Source organism: Macrotis lagotis, chromosome 8 (assembly GCF_037893015.1).
Source record: "Macrotis lagotis isolate mMagLag1 chromosome 8, bilby.v1.9.chrom.fasta, whole genome shotgun sequence".
Taxonomy (NCBI): Eukaryota; Metazoa; Chordata; class Mammalia; order Peramelemorphia; family Peramelidae; genus Macrotis; species Macrotis lagotis.
Genome location: NC_133665.1, coordinates 149,476,328 through 149,496,115, shown reverse-complemented (window position 1 = coordinate 149,496,115; position 19,788 = coordinate 149,476,328). Strand labels below are relative to the sequence as shown.

The 19,788-nt window shown below is 38.4% G+C and overlaps 1 protein-coding gene across 1 annotated transcript in view; it reads left to right on the top strand.

Moving 5' to 3' along the window:
* EDEM1 (ER degradation enhancing alpha-mannosidase like protein 1) overlaps positions 1-12,056 on the top strand; it is a 39,590-nt gene extending 27,534 nt beyond the window's left edge. The window contains exon 12 of the mRNA XM_074199047.1: positions 932-12,056. Within this exon, the coding sequence (XP_074055148.1) occupies positions 932-1,021 (90 nt within the window). The 3' untranslated portion in view covers positions 1,022-12,056. The remainder of the gene's footprint in view (positions 1-931) is intronic.
* The last annotated feature ends 7,732 nt before the right edge of the window (positions 12,057-19,788 follow it).

Here is a 19,788-nt window from a genome sequence, read left to right as displayed (position 1 = left end):
GAGGAGGGAGGGACAAGGAAGCAATGACTGTTACTTGGAATTTTAAATTGGGGGTGATTTTTTTTTTTGGTGTGATAAACCAATTTTAAAACTATGCTTTTCTTAATGTAATGTGATGTTCTGATAGGAGTAAGGTAGAAAAATTAAGATTTTTTAAGACTTAATATCTTTGAGATTAAATTTGACTGAAGTGGAATGAGGTATTTTGATGGGGTAGCTTCAAAAATCAGACTTAATCAGGGTCTTATGCAGCCTTTTAATTCCATACTGTTCTGAATGTCTCTGTTCCATCTCTTCACATCTGATCACAAGAGGAAAAAACCTATTTGTCAATATAATGCCATTACTGAATGTTTGGGACTGTATAGCTGTATCACATTATGTATTGAAAACTTTGAAGGATATAAATCCACCCATTGTTGTACTGTTCTTTTTCCTCTCTTTTTCTCCAAAATAGCAGTGGGAAGTGTTTGAACATACAATTTCTAGCTCTTGGATGTCAGAATGGTAAAAGGAAGAAACTTGAAACATTCCAGTATAGAGGAAGTAGTGGGGTGGGGAATGATTTTAGACAATTGAATTGCCATCTCAAATTCTAGAATGACTACTTTATTGTGGCGTTGGAGAACCAGTTTCTCTTTCCAGTTGGGTCTTCGATTAGCTTCATGATCTAGATAAGCTGACTTCTTGCAGCCTCAGTTTCCTTATTTTTGAAATGAAGGGATTGGACTTAAATATTCTCAAAAATCCCTTTCAGCCCATGTTTTGTGATATCACCTTACACTGACTAGTTTATTAGCTATGTCTTCCGTAGCTTCTTTGTATCAAAGGACAAAATTACACAACCAACCAACCATGTTATGTGAGGGATTGGTGCACCATGAATTGGAATTCAGAATTAATTTTCCCCTTGATTTTCTTTTCCTCCTAGTGCAATCGTATTCCTGATGAAAGAAGGTATTCTCTGCCCCTCAAGAGTGTCTACATGAGACAGATTGATCAGATGGTTGGCCTGATTTGAGCTATCAGTGACATTTAAACACACACAGAGTTCTAACTGAAGAGGAAGGACTACAGAAGTCTGACCATGAATAATGAAGATGATGGCAGGTCCGGCCAGCATCATACTTGCTCTCTGTTCTTGAATATTTTAATTATTCTCTCTAGTTCAAAACACAACCAACCTTAGTCCCCTGTATTTCTTTATTAAGATTTGAAATCAAAATTAGCTTGTAGATTGTCCCTTTACTGGCCACAGTAGTCACTGGGCAAAGCTGAAATGACAACTTTTATTTTACAGTAGACTGCTTGAGAAGGCAAGTGTTGAGTGGCTGCTTGTCAGAGAGACATGCCACTACCTCTTTGTGATGGGATTGTGGTTAAGATCCATTTGCAGAAGGGTTTACTGGGAATCACTTCTTTTCTTGAAACAGCAATATTTTCTCTTGCGGGATAGTTAGACCGTCTTCTCCTAGCTCAACAATAAGCCATTGTCTGCCCTGATTTTAGGTTACATTTATTTTGAAAGAAAATCCATCTTTTGCCACTAGTGTACCCTCATTAATAACCCTTGCTAATCATTACTGCCATGTCTGAATTCTAACCAATGCCTTCTGAAGGAACCCATCATGGAACTAAGAAATGACCTTGTTTTAAAATCTAATGTAACATGGACTCTCCAGGAGAACTCCTGTAGTCCCAGAGCTTTGAGGTGGAGCACAAACCCAGTACTCCTCCAAGGCTTTTCATGATTTCAAGTATTTTGATTGTAGTCATGCTTGCTGGCTATGTTTCTTGATCCTGTCCATATTTGGGTTACAAAAAAGGTCCCCCCCTTTTATTTCTTTTTTTTTTTTTGGTTCATTTTCATTTCTAGTGCTCATTGAATGGAGATGGGGAGAAAAAATGACCAGGATGCTACTCTTAGGCATTTTTCCCGCCCAAGTTTTCAGTTAGTGCCTTACAATGACTCAGTTTTGAGTCACTGGAAATCTAAGCTGCTTCTGATTTTTAGTAGGCTCAGTTTGTGTTAGGATCTCATGGTGTTAGCATAGAAACAGATAGGCCTGGAATAAAACAATGAAATAATGGATAGATTGTTATTCCTTATAATGGATAGATTATTGTTATGTTATTTCTTAGGAATGATTTTTGTTGGTGGTGGTGGTGGAGGTGGGAGCTGTGGATAGTATGGGCCTTTCAGTATTTTATGCCAGGGAAGTAAGTAGGCAGAAAACCAGACTAACTTTTGGAATGACGAGAAACAACAAGAAAACTCTGGTGGTAGTATTTTTCCTTCCTGAATTCAAACTAGAAGTGATCTGGGCCATCAGACACAGGGAGCTCCAACCTGACTTGGTATTTCCTGCTAATTTACTGCTACCCACTTCAAGTTTTCTTCACCCTTTTTTCCAAAGGGAAACAGATTGATAGCTAAACTCTCACATTTATTGACCAACTGGGGAATTTTTCATTCCTTTTTTGGGGGTAAATTTTATAAGTTTTAGGTGTTTAAGAATTAGATATAAGATTCAACTCTTGGATATTTTTAATAATGTGGTTCAGAAACCCATCAGCTCATTTTAAAACTCTTTGCTATGACATAGAATATACTTTTTTAAAAAAGCAAGAAAGTAAAATTTTTGCTCTTTTCACTGCTTAATTTTCAAAAGCCTTATTCTCTTCTGATTCATGATCTGCAGTTATTTGCCATGTAGATGGAACATTCAATTATTATACTGTGCTTTAAAAAAAAGTCTTCCATGATTCACAGTCATGTACTTTTCCTTCCTTTTTCACCTTTGCTATCACACATTGCCTTCTCCACCCAATTTTGTGATTAAAAACCTTTATGGAAACGAGAAGGAGCAGGCACTGTGTGTTATCTGGAACAGCCAGCTTTCCCTTCCTTTGGGTTTGTCCCTGCTGCATCCCAAGTTTCCATGGCAAAGTGGGAGACAGCCACTGTAACATCCTCTTCCAGTCCTCTACTCTGCATGTCTTCCTTTCCCAGCATTCTAGCAGATCTGACGCCTCCTATCTTCTCCTGTTGTTGGAATCTCTGCCCGACGTCACGATCCACTCCTCTGCTGAGCTATTTATGCAACTCAGGGACTTAATCTACCCCAATCCTGAAATGACTCCCAGGATTGCACCTTTGTGCAGAAGTATTAGTGAGGATTAGTGAGTGGCTTCACAAAAGCCTTGAGTGTTCCAGATCTGCCCAATCCTAAAGGTCCTTGCAAGCTAGGTGTTTAGGCTCAAATATTGATTCTGGAAGGCCCCGGTTATGGTGCCCAGGGTCATTGGTTTGTCATTGGGAAGGGCAGAATCAAATCTCTAATAGCTTTTTTAAAAAAAGGACACAGTATTAATCGAATCTGGTATACTTGCTTTCATTTTCTCCTTTTGTCAGTGCCAGTACAAGACAAGTAGGAATGTTGCTGGCCCCAACTTTGTGATGGTCATTAACCATCCTCTTTCACTATGTTATCAGCTCTCAGAAGGCAGAAGAAAGGTGATTGCCAGGGAGAGGACATGTTCTTCCTGATTTGGCCACAGAGAGCATTGTGTGCCATGTGGTCACTGTGAGGATGCTGATTGTGCCAATACACCATGTTTCAGGTCATGTCTGGAGCCAAGGGGCAGTCACCAAGCATGAATGGCTGATGGCTGACACAAGATACAGTCTTAGTCTCCATCTTGGCCTTGTGTCCTCTCATCTGGACATCTGGACATGTTTTGTAAATGACTGCCCAAAGTTCCAAAGCACGTAGTGTGCAGTTCTTGTAAACATGACCAAATTTTTTGGTGAAAATTATATTTTTTAAGTTTTTTAAAAGTGTCTTCCAGCTTTGCAGTGCACTTACCTTAAGTTAGGACCCACTGCACTTTCAAACATTCTTTCAGTGCCATCAAACTTTCCTAATATCAAATATTGACTGGGGCCTCATGTTGTCATCTTCCTCTCAACTGCTTTTAGTGGCCTCTCTTAATCTCTTAGTTGTGACAGTGCATTAGGATGTAGTTGTTTTGAAACCTTTAGCTGACTTCTCTTTAAAAAAAACCAACATGCAAAAAAGTGCTAATGATGAAAGAAAATTGTATGCAATTCCTTAAGAAGGGAAGTTTTAGTAGTTATCCAATTTGAATGCTTTAATACAAATAGTTTAACAGTACCTATAAGTGGTATGTTTCCCCCCCTCAGAATTGAGTATAGGAGGTGTGTAGGGTAGGTAGTCTTGCCCATCGTTCCAGCTGCAGTTACTAGTTAACTGTCAAGTCTTTCTTCATGTTGTGCTGTGAATGTCCATACCCTGGTATCTTGCATCTTTTCCACTTAGCCATTCCAGGGTGTATCATGTACATACATATTTTTAATTTGAAGGTTTGAAAGTCTGCTGCTAGGTCCAAGGAGCTCTCCTGTCTTGGTTGCCATAACCATCTCTCCTCTGCCTCCAGTCCTCTGACTCCCACCATTGTGCCTCTGCTTTGCAGTTAAACAACCCTCCTTAGAAGTAAAAGGCTCAGGCATTCGCTGGGCCCCATTCCATAAGTGATAAGCAAGCCAACTGAGATGAGATCAAATTGGGTATACACTGGTCACCAATGGGGCCACAGGGCTGGCCTTGAAGAGTGACCGCACTTGAAATGAATGTGAATTGGTCAAATGTCAGGTAGCTGTAGCACTTCCCAAGACGGCCTATTTCTCAACTCTTGATTCTTAGAGGTGAGGGAGGTGGGGAAGAAGCATTTTGGAAAGTGTTGTTTATTTTTTAAATGGCAAATCATAGGGCACATTTTTATTTATTATGCACTAGAAAAGCAAATCTGTTTTTGCAAAACTGAGAATTGAAAACGGCTGGGGCGACTTGTTGGAATATACAGGTCTGTTGTGCTTCTCACTCTGTAATGTGCAATATAATTTGCAACTATAAATGATATGTTTAATCTATGTAAATAAGAAATGGGTTTAAATTAATGGGGAGCTTTTTTGTTTTGTAAAAGGACCAAATGTTCTTTTATAACTATCTGAAGAATATCTTGCTCTTTGAAATTTATTAGAATTTTTACAATTTTCAATTAAAAGATTTTTTTTAGTTGTCACCTTTTTTTATGTGTGTGTGTGTGTGTGTATGAAAGAGAGTTTGAAGCAAGGTTAGAATTAGGGTTAAAAGGGTCGGAATCAATCAATATATATTTATTAAGTACTTTTGTGCAAAGCTGTGGTGCCAAATGCTAGGAATGCAAATACAAAATGAGAGTTGCTGACACTTAGGACCCTCCATCCACATTCTGAGTCAGAAGACCTGTCACTGTGGGTCCTAGGTAAACAAATGAATTCACATCTTCATTTTCTGTCTTTCTCATTTGTAAAGTAGTGGGTCATAGAGCTGGAAAGAAACTCCAAGTGCAGCCTCATTTCATAGGTGAGGCAAGTAAGAGCCAGAGGTTTTATTTGATCTGAAGAGAAACTAGAGTATGAGCCAGAGGTTTTAGAGTCTGACAGTTCCAGAATATGGGAAGCAGATTCCAAGTCTGGAGCTTCATTCATGACCCCATGTTGGCTTCATCAAGGGGTCTTAGAGTCTAGCTCCTCAATCCTGTTACTTGACTCCTTGCAAATGGGAGGGAAGAAAGGAGATTGGCATCTGCTTTTGAGGAGTTCAGTTCCTTTCAGCTGTTTGCAATTATTCTGACCTAGTTTCCTGCAAAGAAGTAATCCTGGTGCTCCCACCTATGAGTATGATACAAATCCTTCCTGTTTCCAGGAACACTGAGAATATTAGACCAGCCTGCCGAATTAATGTTCTTGCTGATTTGGTCTTACAGAGACAGAATCTAGTCTAAACTTCTAGACTAGAAGTCTTGATGGTTTCTATTCACTATGAATGAATGGATAAGTTCTCTTGGCTTCGGTGGCCCTAACTTAATTTTGTAGTGAAGAGTAAATATCCTGAGCCAGATTAAGAGTCAGAAAATCTGGATTCACATTTCACTGTGGCCACTTGCAACCTGTGTGACTGGGTAAATCAGTTATCTCTGGGCCTCAGTTCCCATAACAAGGTGGGACATTGAACCCTCAGTCTAGCTCCTTGATGCAACTCAGAGAAGTCAATTGATTCTATGAACACCAAGGAATGATTAGAGGGTCGTAGGAATCAGAAGCACCTTAAAGATTATGAAGACCAAAATCATAGATGAAGAAATAGGCGTGGAGGACTGCAGTGACTGGCAAAGGCAACATTTTGCAACCAGCTTTTCTGACTGCAAATCTGGCATGCTTCCTGTTGGATCAATGTGGTTACATAATCCCTTGTAATATTTGAGGAATTGCTTCCCATACAGGTGCAAAATATAGTCATGAACCAAAAATTGGAAATGAACTTGCCTTCCTGCAATTTCCATCCCAAAACTCAGTAAGGTGGAGTTGTCTTCTTGCTGACTCAAGAGGGCAGTTTAGTAATAGTTGCACCCAGAGGTATTACCAGACACTTCCTGACTAGGGACAAAAGCCACCAGGGCTTGTAGAGGAAGATATAGTGGTAATGGCATTGAATACTTGTTTGGAAAGGGGGTAGTTTTGCCCCTTGCTGTCTTCTGACTCATGATCCTGTTCCTTCACCCTTTCTTGGGTCCTGACTTCTCCCCCAAATCCTATCCAAAAATATGTCAGGATCCAGAAAGATCTGACAAAATTGGGCTTTGAAACCTAGCTTCCTGTTTCTAGAGCCTGTCTTCTTCTCATTGTTTCAGGTGGTCTCCTTGTTGGACTGCCCTATCCTGGTTATAGCAGTACTTGAACCTGTGTCCCTGAGAATATGAAATCTAAGTCATTCTCTGATGTGTTTGGGACTCAAAGATAATATTCTTTGAAGAATGTCTGTTATGAAACTGTTTCATGACTTGGGACTTTCAAATAGAAGGTATCCCAAAAGATTTGGGGCCATTTAAAGCTGTTCAAGTTTTCATTCTTTTTTATTTTATTCTATTTGGAACTATTAGAGATTTAGAATAGAATAATGGAATAATAGCTAGTAAAGCTAAAACAGCCCTAAGACTTTTGGGATACTCTGTAATTTTCCAGAAGAGTTAATAAATAATAGAATTGGGGGGGGATGTTCTTTATGCATTCATTTATATGAGAATTTTGTTGTATCATGAATTTGGTTACAAGTAAGTTCAAGTTTCCTAGACAGTCATTAAGCAAGTCTGGTCTTCAAAGGGAGTGGCAGAGATTTATGAACTGAGTCAAACTGATAAATTAACTGGTCCTAATGAGACTCTATGAGGGGGGGAAATGAATAGTGGAGAAGAACCCCTGAGGTACTAAAAATGACTTCTAGTTAAATGATAGTGAGAAAAATCTATCATAAAAAGAGATAATAGTCACAGTCCAGAATTGGCTGTTGCCAGAGTCCCTAGAAGCCTGTCCTGGCCAAGAATTTAGAGTTCCTTCTTTTTCGTTATGGATAAAAAAGTCATGTTTCCGCTCCATTCCCACCCACTCACCCCCATCTTCTTTGACTGTTTTAAGTAAACTGTTTCTTTTTGGGAAATCCACACCCTACAAAATCACTTAAATGCACAAAGATAAAACCAGGAAGCCTTCTAGTTGGAAAAGGACTCTGACATAAGGACAAGTTTGTCATCAGTAAAGCTGTCCAAAAGTAGAAAAGACTGGCTGGCTCAGGAGGCGAATTTCCCCTTCTCTGGAGGTCTTTAATCAGAGACTGGAGGAATATTTGACAGACGTTTTAAAGAGTGGTTTCCTGTTTCATTGTGGTTTGGACTGAATGACCCCGGAATCTTAGAATTGGAAGAGATATTAATCCACCTACTCTTGGCTGGACATCATTAAGGCTATAGAAACAGCCAAATAAATATAAACAATTGAAAACTTGAAGCTGAAAGTCAACAGCACAAGTCATCAAGTTCGTTTTATAGGAGAGGAAACTAAGGTCTGGATGGGACGACCTCAAGGTGACAGGTAATGAATGACAAAGCCGGATTTATAGCAAATTTCCAAACAAAGCTTCTAATTCCAGAATCTATATTCTTATTTGTTGTACCAGACTGCCTCCCAGATAACAGTGAATGTATGGGCATAGTTGCATTCCTGAACCTACAGTATCAGATAATTGTTCTTTCTCTCTCTGCCATCCCCCCCGCCCCATTCTTCCAATGCTGGATTTTCTTTTTATGTTATTCTAAAGATCTTTCCACCCAGGATCCATGAAAATTGGAACCATTCCTGCTCAGGAAGTGCCTCTATCACTATTGCTAGTCTGTGACCTTGGCTTGCCCCAAGATTCTTACTAGATTATGGCAGAGAGATCTTAAATCTCAATTCTTGTTTCCTTTCCATTAGTTCAATCCATGGAGAGGGGATGGTGTAGTTCTTAGGGTGCTGGGTTTGTTGAGGATCAAGTCCTTTCTTAGATATTTACTAGTTTTGTTCTCTCTGGGCTTGTTTACTAACTTGTGGACTCAGTGAACTTGTGTCTGTGTGTGTGTGTGTGTGACAGATGAGAGAGAGAATTCAAAGCAAGAGACAGAAACAGATGCATACACACACAGAGAAAGAGGAATTTAATAAGCATGAGACTGATGGAGTTACAGTTGACCAGAGAAATGGTTGAGGGACAGGAGAATTGATGGAACTTGTGGTTGGCCAAATCATTTGGAGGCCTCTTCCTGGACTATGTGTGTGTGGAGCAGTCACTTCACTCTTCTTTCCTATCATAATCCTGGAGTTTTTGGGCAGATCAGTAACAATACCAATTTTGGGACAGTAGCAGCCTCCAATCTTAGCAAAAGATGCATCTCCTATTTTACTGAGAACACTGAAGCCATCGACCATCTCTTTTCCTCTGATCTATACTTTGACTTCAGTCCTCATGCATTTAGTGAGACAAGGCCTTGGACTAGGGTTGGGGGTATATGAAAAGTGACCTAGTGTCTTCATAGTATAACATGAGGTAGAAAAGGTAACCTCCTAATGTACCTAACTTAACCTTTTCTCTTTTAGTCTTAGAAGATGTGACTCTTCCTGGCTAAGACTGATTCTGTGTTGCTCCTGCCTCCATCCTTTCCCATGTTCTCTGAGCTCTTGTATCATTTGCCATTGTTTCCATTCTCTCTACCCCATCCCCTTTAATTTCTTTTTTTCTTACTAATTCTTTTCCCTTTGCTTATTAAACATTGTTCAAGTATCCTCTATCCTTAAAAAAGAAATTATTCTCACTTTAGACTGAAGGGTTATAGCTGCAAGCAAAAGTAGAAGTCACATGCTTCGCCTCATTTTATAGAGGAGGAACCTGAAGTAAAATGATCAAATGACCAAGGTCCTCCAGGTTGTTATTGGCAGAACCAGCACCAAATTTAGACCCACAAATTTCAAATTTCTAGGATCATAATGACTAAAAACCCGAAGGTACCTCAATGGACATTGAGTCCAATTGCATTATTTTATGTGAAAACTTGAGAGGCATAGAGAGGATGGTGACCCGTCTGAGTTCACCCAGGTAACAGGTGACAAGTGAGTGAACTGACATTTGAATCCAGATCATCTCATATCACATCTGGTTTTCTTTTCACTTCACCATGTTGCCTGCTTGTACCATCCTTTCCTGTGATCCAATGTCTCACTTCCCTTGTATTGCAAAAGTCTATCCCCTATCCTCAACTTACCTCACCAGCTTTATTCTCCTTTTTGATTTACATTCTTACTGCTCTTCAGGAATTCTCACTACATGAACAAAAGTAATCACTGATGTCTTCAATAATTTATTTTTTAAATTAAGAATTTAAGTAACTTTCATTGTTAAGTATGAATATCTGCAACTATAATCAAGGAAGAAACAAGATAAGGAAAAAAACTTACACACTTTATTTTAGATCTATGAAACTGAGATCTACCTTGGTGGTCTTTTTCTCAACTGATTCAGTATTTTTTTCTGTATTCTTCCATAGCTCCTCCAAGAGGGTCAACCCAATATAAAGTGGATTTTTCTTTAGAGTGTTTTACATTTGGAAGGTACCAATAGAGTATTGGACTGTCCATCTACTATACCTCTTATACCCACACCTTGATGTTGATCAAACTCAGCCTTTCAATAAATACTATTTCCTCAATGATTTTGAATCAACCCATTAAATAAAAAACAAATGAAACAAAAAAGATTGTAAAAGATTCTAGATGTGTCCTTTAACCTTATTTATAAATTTTAATGTATAAATAAATCTGCGTATATTAACTTAATCATGTTTTTGTGACACCCCTCCCTCTTAAATTTTTTTCTATATATTTATGCTGGGATTTGCTGCTATTGAGGTACTTTTATTTTCATAGTTGTAATTAGTGAATACTCATCAATTTATTGTTTTATCCTCCTAATTGCTAAATTCAAGTCCTCACGATCTTTGATGATTTTTCAGCATGCTACACTTTTTTGTTTGTGTTTTTTTTAAGGCAGTGGAGTCAAGTGGTTTGCTCAAGGCCACATGGCTAGGTAATTATTAAGTGTCTGAGGTCATATTTGAACTCAGGTTCTCCTGACTCCAGGGCTGGTGCTCTAACCACTTGCCACCTAGCTGCCCCAGCACACTCTATTGTTACAAATCTACCTTTGTTTTCCTCCTACTCCCATGACACTGCTCTCTCCTGGCTCTCCATTTTTTAAGTTTCCAGTGATTCATCATTTTCTTCCTGTTTTCTAAGTGGAGGCTCTGTCCTTAGTCTTTCCTTTTCCTTTCCTTTTTTTATATTTTTCTCAGTTAATCAATTTTTAAGCTTTTATTATGTACTACACATTATGCCAACTGTTCCCATGTTTTCAATGATTATTTCTTGCTTGAGCTATTGTTATTGGTCCTTTGTTTTTTGAAGAGGATCAGTGATATCATAGTTTCTTGAATTGTGCATATATTGGATTTAAGTGAGTTAGAATTATACAAAGTCATCGGCCTCTCTTTTCCACAATAACCCATATCCACTGGCAAGACAGAAGTCGAGATGACTGGGATGGCCCAGATGCAGTAGATAGCCTTGCCATCATCAGTGTCTGACCAAGTACTGCACTCCACAGAACCCATTTCAGTTGCTTTTCTGACTGTTGTAACAAATTATTCTTACCTGCCCATTCTGATAGGGGAAGTCTTTATAATGGTTAATCTTAATCAACTCAGACAGGTTTTAGGCCTGTCATTATTCCCGTTCTGGTTTAACTGGGCTGCTGAGATGGTTTACTGTGGTGCTCCTTTGAGCCATGATTTATATACCCACACATCTTACACTTGTTCCATGGTCTTGAATTAAATTGGATTGAAATGCCACTTGACTAGGGGTTTATCTATCCTCCTTACTTGCAGACAGATTCACCTATAACTAATGGTTTTGAACGGCTCTTAATTTTAACTGGAGCGATAAATATGTCAGTAAGCAAAATGTCTAATCATCAAATTGATTACTTTTCTCATATGGATAGTAATGTGGAAATAAGGTCCATCTCTGTAATCCCTTCTCTAGCAGAGGCTGAGGCTGATAGATCACTTAAGCTGAGAAATTCCGAGTTGTAGTAAGTAAAACCAATATCCAGTCCTAATCCAGACTAAATCTGGCATTAATATGGTGAGTCCTGGCTTAAAGAGGGGGGTGAATGGTGTAGTTTGGAGGACTGGAGGACCTCAGGTCAAAACTCTCATGCTGATCAGTAATGAGATTGGGTCAGTGAGTGGTCACTAGATTTCCTACCTGGGTGGTAAAAAAAGAAAAGGAATGGAAGGGGAAGAGGAAAGACGAGAAGAAGGGGAGGGAAGGAGAAAGAGATGAGAAGGCATAAAGAAAAGGAGCCCTTACTAGCTTTGGTGTCAGACTGAGTTTTTTGCTTAGACCCTTATTACCTACATGACCTTGGGCAAATCAATGATTTCCAAGAGTTTTTCCCAGGTCTAAATGATTATTCTTTGGTTCTATGTATTTATGATTTAAATAGCTCAGGCTCTCTCTCTCTCTCTCTCTCTCTCTCTCTCTCTCTCTCTCTCTCTCTCTCACATTTCAGTAGTAAATACAATTTTCTCCCACAAGAGACCACTATTGCTTCATTCTTTGCAATACTGTCCGTCTTTAAAGGCTCAACCACCTAATAGTACAGTGGTATAGTGTTGGCAGTGTTTAAAACACAGTGTGCAAAAATGCAATTTCATGGTTCTCTGGAATCTCGTCTTTTACCACTTTGGCTAAAGATGACACATTATGCTAATTGAAAAATGAATAATGGTAACTATGATAATGACACTGCATTCTTAAAGGACTTTTCCATCAGGATCATATTTCTTTTATATACATTATTTGATAAAAGTTGCTTGACACCACCTTCCTAGGGTGGGTAATGACCACTTTCAAGCTAGGTGGGTGAGCCATGATGGACTAGTGTGCTTGTTGCCCAGGTTTTTTAGAAAAGAAAAAAATGATCTTTTTATAGGCTTCAGTGTTCACACAGCTGATTTGATTTTAACCTAGCGAAAATGCTCTTGCCTTGGAATGAAATGAATTGTACTAAATAATAATAATTAACTCCTATTTAGCACTTTGGGGAAGCTAGGTGGAGCCATAGTGCACAGTTTCAGACCTGAAGTCAGGAAGACTCATTTTCCTGAGTTCAAATCTGACCTCAGACACTTATTAGGTTAGGATACACCCCTGGACAAATGACTTCACCTTGTTTACCTTAGTTTCTTCAACTATGAAATGAACCAGAGAAGGAGATGACAAACTACTCCAGTATTTTTGCCAAGAAAATGCCAAATGGGTCACAAAGAGTTGAACACTCTTTGAAATCACTGAAACAACAAAATATAGCACTTTGTAAAATAATTTTTATGTGTTAGCTCATATGAGACTTATTACAACCCTCTTAGGCTGATACTGCTATTATACCCATTATATGAATGAGGAACCTGAGGCTTAGTGACTTGTCCATCAAAACAGCTAGTGAATGTTAGAGGTGGTAAGCTAAGTCAAACACTCAAATTATTGTCACAATGAATTTATTTTATTTTTCTATTTTTGTTTTAACCTAACCTAAACCTACATTTCTTCCTCTCTTCTTCTCCTTTTTCTTTCCTGAAAGTTATCTTTGATAACAAAGACATTTTTTAGAAAAAAAGAAAATTATTCAGCAAAATTGATCTTTTACATTTTAAGTAATTTTCTGCACCTTTGGACCCCCGTATTATTATTTTTTAATTATTTATTTGAGGCAATGGGATTTTTAAGTGACTTGCCCAAATCACACAGCTAGGCAATTATTAAGTGTCTGAGGTCACATTTGAATTCAGGTCCTCTTGACTCCAGGGCCAGTGCTCTATCTACTGCCTCACCTAGCTGCTCCCCCCACCCCCACCCCTGTACTTGCTTTAAAGGAGATACCACTGGACTAGGAGAATTGATTTCTGTTTAGAATGTAACAAGAATCTAATCTTGGTAAACTCCTATTGCAAAACAATGTGCCAATGTCCTTGTGCCCTCCATTGGAATATAGGTTGACCCATCTTATAAAGGAGAAAACCAACCAGAGTGGTCTGGATGGAGATGGATTTCCCTTTCTATATTCCTGGAGGCTGTTGAGTGTCATGATCAAGTTATAGTTTTCTATAGGACTTTTAGCTACCTTGTCATTAATAAGCCCACTCCTTCATCAATTGTTCACTAATTAGGGTTGATTTTCACCTCTCAGGGGTACCCCTTTTCTAAATAATAAGATTTTCAGTTTCATTGCTTTGGTTACCAAGAGAAATTATTGACCCTCAATTTTTTTTTTATTAGCTAGCTTAATTAATACGTTCATTATTAATTACCCAGAAATTTTTTCTCTTGGGTTTTTAATTCATCACAGTGTGCTTCCTCTTTAGGCATATCTACCCTTTCCTAAGCAAAGCAATTATCTGGATAATTTGGGCAGGAAAATGACTATACATCTGCCAAGCCAGTGTGTAAAATGTGGTGGGGAAAATTAGAAGCCAGGGTTTTCTCCTTTTGTCATGACTGGATTATGTCATGGACCAGTCTGGGAGGCCCTCCTAGGAGAAAAATGTAATGAAGAAAAGAAAAATGCTTGTTTACATTCTTTACCCTCACTTTCTCATTTTTATTTCTTAACTTTTTAAAATCTGAATTAGTTTCTTAATTTTTAATTTAGCAAACACTACATGTAAAACGAGCATTTCCAGATGCCTATTGTACAGAAGAGGATTGTACATGAACATGTGAATTACTTAGTATAGTATGGATTGCAATTTGACTTTTGACTTCATTATTCATTAAACTGTTCCTACCAAAGCTACAAATGATTTCTTAATTGCTAAATATGATGGTCTTTTCTCAGATCTTAGCCTTTTGACTTCTGTGCAAAATCTGACACTCATAATCTTTCCCTCCTTCTCCTAGATGCTCTCTCCCCTTCTTGGGTTTTCATAACACTGGTCCCACCTGATTCTTCTCCTATCTGTTTCACCATTCCTTCTCAATCTACTTTGCTGATTATCCTGTCTTACCACTAGATCTGAGTGTAGCCCAGGACTCTGATTTGACCCCTCTCTCCCTAGATTCTTTTTCAGTGATTTCATCAGTTCCCCTGGTTCAATGATCACCTCTACATAGATGACTCCCAAATCTACATATCCCAAATCTGACATGCCATATCTCTATTTAGATGTGCCTTTGGCATCTCAAACTCAAAATATCCCCAAACAGAACTCATTAAATCTTTGCCCTTCAACATTCTAACTGTCCTATCTCTGTTGAGGCTACAATTTTTTTTTTCATTCACTCAAACTCATAACCTTGAAATCAGCCTTGATCTTCACTCTCTTTTGAGCATTCCATCCCCATTTAATCAGTTTTTAAGTTTTATCAATACTCTCTCCAAGCTCCTGTCATACCTGTTCCCTTTAGTCCTCTCACAGGGTCTCTACCTTAATTTACTCCCTCATTAGCTTCATATTACAGTTATTACAAATTATAAACATTAAAATTTCAGATCTTACAACTGCCTCCCAATTGGTCTTCTCTCTGTCCAATCCCCTCTTTCCAATTGATCTTCCACATCTGCCAAATTGATATTCTTGAAGAACTTGGATTAATTATGTCACTATGAACTCAAGAAGCTCCAGGGGCTCCCTATTGTCTTTAAGAGAAAATAAGCTATCTCTTAAATTTCTTTATACTGTGACCCTGACCTATCTTTGCAAATTGATTTCACAATATCCTCCCTTACACTTTAAACCTACAAGTACTAAGTTGTGCAATGGATAGAATGCTGCACTTGGAGTAAGGAAGACAACCTGAGTTCAATCTCTTGCCTAGGTGAAGGGATATGATGGGAATACAGCAAAGGAGACTGATAAGGAGCAATTTAATAGGTACAGGAGAAACAGAAAAGAGAGAAGATAGTATTAAAGAAGAGATAAAAGGCTATTGTATTTGGCAATGAAGAGATTATTCATAGCTTCCAAAAGAGCAATTTTGGTAGAATGAGGAGGTTGGAAACCAGATTATAAGGAGTTGAGGAGAGTGAGAGGAAAGAAAGTGGAGGTATTTATTGTATGTGACCTTTTCAAGGAATTTAGCCACAAAAGGCAGAAGACAGGATAGTTTGTGGGAATGGAAAGAACAAATGAGATTTCTTTCAGGACAAGGTGAGACATGGCTATGTTTGTAAGGTAGGGAAGAAACTAGTAAACAGGGAGACATTGAAATACGTGATGGGGTGGGAATGGCAAGGGGAGCAATCTGTTGGAGGAAAGGGGACAGAATGGTAGGAGGACTGAACTTGGTGAGGAGTAAGGTCACCTCTTCATGTGAGACAGAAATAAAGGAAGAAGATATCTGAGTGATATGAGATGAGGAATAGGAGAGAAGAGAAAACTCATAGACAATTACTTTGTTTTGTAAAATATGATTCTCTACCATATTGGAATGTTGAATATTGGAGACTGTTTCTAGTATACTTTCACAGTACTCCATGATTTTTCTATAGCTTAACTGTCTTTGGGCTATTCCAGTACACCTGTTTAGTTATGGTAATTTGTTAAGAATTAGGGTGTGAATGACCTATTGGAAACCCTTCCCTTTCCTTATATTCTCATTCTTATCCAGCTCAACCTTCCCCTTCTCTGGTCATTGCTTCCATTGGAATATTGCCTCTATTGCTGAACTTTTATCAGGAAGCATTCTCTTTTTAATCTTTTCCATTTCCATGGATTCAATAATCATTCCTAAAGATGACTCTCATGTCTATGTATACATTTACACCCATTTCTTTACATGCATCCCAAATCAGGGAGCTAGATAGCACAGTGGATAGGTCCTGGAGTAAGGAGGATCTTAGTTCAAATTCAGCCTCAGACATTTAATAATTACCTAGCTGTGTGACCCTTGGCAAGTCACTTAACCACATTGCCTTGCAAAAAAACAACAAAAAACCCCCCCAAAAACACATATCCTCAATCTTTTTTCATAACTCTGTTAGATATATCCATCTAGATGTTCTATTGACACATCAGATTCAACATGTCCCAAATTAAATCTACCATTTTACCTCCTTAAACCCACTCTTCCTCTATTTCTGTTGTTGTATCATCAGGTTAGCTAGGTGGTGCAGTGGATAGGGCACTGTCCTTGGAGTCAGGAGGATGGGAGTTCAAATACAGCCCCAGACACATGATACTTACTAGCTGTATGACCTTGAGTCAGTCGCTCAACCCTGATTGCCATGCATCCGGGGCCATCTCCAGTCATCCTGATTCATATTTGGCCACTGGATCCATATCACTCAAATCCAATTCATGTGCTTGTTATGACATCAGGTCCTTGATGTCATGATCTTCCTTAAGAATGAAGGAGAAACATCATCATCATCAGTTTCTTCATCAATCATCATCATCATCATCATGGTGGTATCAACATCCCAGGTAAGCTGAGTTTGTAAACTTGGAAGTCATCAACTATTCTTCCTGCTCTCTCTTCTTGCCGTCCTCCCCTTATCTAATTAGTTGCTGAGTCATTTTAGTTGTACCTCCACAACATTTCTTCCATTTGCCCCTTTGGTTCCCTTGCCAAACTTACTGCAGTCTAATTTTCTCCTTCAGTGCCTTACAGTGTTATGAGGCAATACAGTTGGTAATCTTTCATTACATACCTTTGGAACACTTTATAAATGAATATGTATTCCAATTTATTGTTACTCTTAGCTGTTTCACCTCTACTTGTCAAGAAGCCTATGTATTGGTCAGCTGAAAGAATTTTGGAACTCTTTTTTTTGGTCTCCTCATATGACTATGTCATATCTATAATAAGGATGTACCTTATACATAGCATGGCAGTGTCATTGTGTGATTTAAAGGGAGGTAAAATAGATGTCTCTAGTCTCTTCCCCCAACCCTTCTCCAGGAGCAACTAATTCTTGCCAGGAGTGAAGTAGGAGGTGGAGGGAAGAGGCTATCCATTCTGTTCCTCCATTCTGTTCCTATCAGAGAGGGGGGATACTAGGCTAGAATGCTTCCATCTATTCCCTTAAATATCATTAGTTACTCTAGGGATGTAGTTTTCAGATCCAGGGTAAACTTCTGGTTGCTTTACTGTAATGGGGAAAGGAAGACACAAACTTTATATTCAATGTCTGATTCCCTTGCCACCAAATACCAGTTCTACAAGGAACACAGAGTAAGTAGTAAAGAAAACTAATTTATCTAAGTTGATAGCAAAATAAAAATCAGAGGAATTATTCATAGGAGAATATTGTTCAGTCTTTCATTCATATCTGACTCTTCATGACCCCATTTGGAATTTTCTTGACCAAGATACTGGAGTAGTCAGTCTGCCATTTTCTTCTCCAGCTCATTTATAAATGAAGAAACTGAGGCAAAAAAGAGTTAAGATACTTTAACAGGGTCTCACACAGTTAGTAATTATCTGAGGCCAGATTTGAAGTCAGAACAATGAGTCTTCATGCTCAAGGTCTTGAACTCTATCTACATCTTACCTAGCTTCCCAGGAGAATATGTACCCAATAATAAAGAATGAAGGAATATTCCCATTGGGAGTTAGGTAACTCAGTTCAGCCAAAAAAGAGTAACTCAGATCTCATCCAAGGGGAAAAACTCCCTCAAATCTCTATGGTAGCAAGAAGGAGATGTAGAGACATGATGAAGGTTGCCAGCTCTTCTCATTTTAATTTCTTCCTAGAGCCTTATTCCCCCTTCAGCAACTTGAAGTGAAGTTGGTAATGTTATCTTCTCCATTGATGTTGGAAGCCAGAAGAGGCTGAAGCAGCATTGGGACTTGGGTTTCATAACTATTAATCTTCCCTAAGAAGTGATGATAAGTAGAATAAATATCTTCATTTTTAATCTGAATGATTTCAGTTTCAGTTAGTATCTACATTTTTTAAACATTGAAATTTATTAATAAGTTTAGAGGGTACATATAGAATCTTCTCTGATGTCTTTTTAAGTTTCATTTTTTTGTTGATTAATGAGTTGAGGAAATATGATTATTAGAAAGAAGAGTCAAGTTTGATCAACATCTCCAAGTACTCTACTGGGACATAAAATGTTCTAAAGAAAGGTCTCCAATATGTTGAATTGATCTTCTGTGGATTTGTGGCAGAATTCAGATGATGATCGCATAGGAAATAAAGGTATGAATCAGCTGAGACCTAGACCAACAAAGCAGATCTTAGATCCATGGAAGTTAGAAAATAAAGTGCTTAAATTATTTCCCTCTTATTCTATTTCCTCCTTTGATTTAGTTGTAGATACTCATACTTGGCAATGAAAGTTGAAATTAAATTCTTAATAAAAAATAGATTATTGAAGGTTTTTTTTTTAGTGTGAAATTTCTTTTTTTTTAGTTTTTGCAAGGCAAATGGGGTTAAATGACTTGCCCAAGGCCACACAGCTAGGTAATTATTAAGTGTATGAGGTCAGATTTGAACCCAGGTACTCCTGACTCCAAGGCTGGTGCTCTATCCACTGGAAACCAAGAAAGAGAATGTTGATGAGGGAAACTGAGGCATAGAGGATAGACTGTTTTCTCTATAAGTTTAGTAGTAAAAGAGAGGCAAGAGATTGACCAACCAGCTACAGGAAAGGACAGTATAAATAGGCAAACACGATGAAATGGAAAGAAAACCAGATGTTGAATCAGAGGGTCTGGGTTCGAAAGCCAATTCCCCTACTTGTTATCTGGGTGACCTCACACAGGTCATTTGTCCTCTCTGTGCCATTGAAGTTTGCACATTCATGAAATGATGGAATTAGACTCATTGACCCCTGAGGTCCCTTCTGGTTCTTAGCCATTATGACCCTATGATTTGGCTCCAATAACTATGACCTAGGATGAGGTCTTCTCCAAAGGACTTTGTCAAACTCTCCTATGTTTCATCCATTGCTCTTAGGAAGTGGAATATCAGTTTCATGGTTAGCAATATCCTCACCTCCTGTTCATTCAGGCTAAAGATCGCAAGATACTCTTTTCTCTAGTATTTTCCACTCTTTTCATAGGAGCAATAAGTGGTATTGATAAAGGTTTCCTTTGTGTTCCTCCCTTCATTTCTCAGTAAGGTCAATGACTTACTTTTCTCAAAGGTAGGTCTCTCTTACTATTCAAATGTAGCAGAGCTGCTTTGAACACACACATACATTGATAAATGTACCATAAATACCTACATATACTATATGTTGTATATTTCTCCCTTCTCCTTTGTCTACTTTTGGTAGACCCTT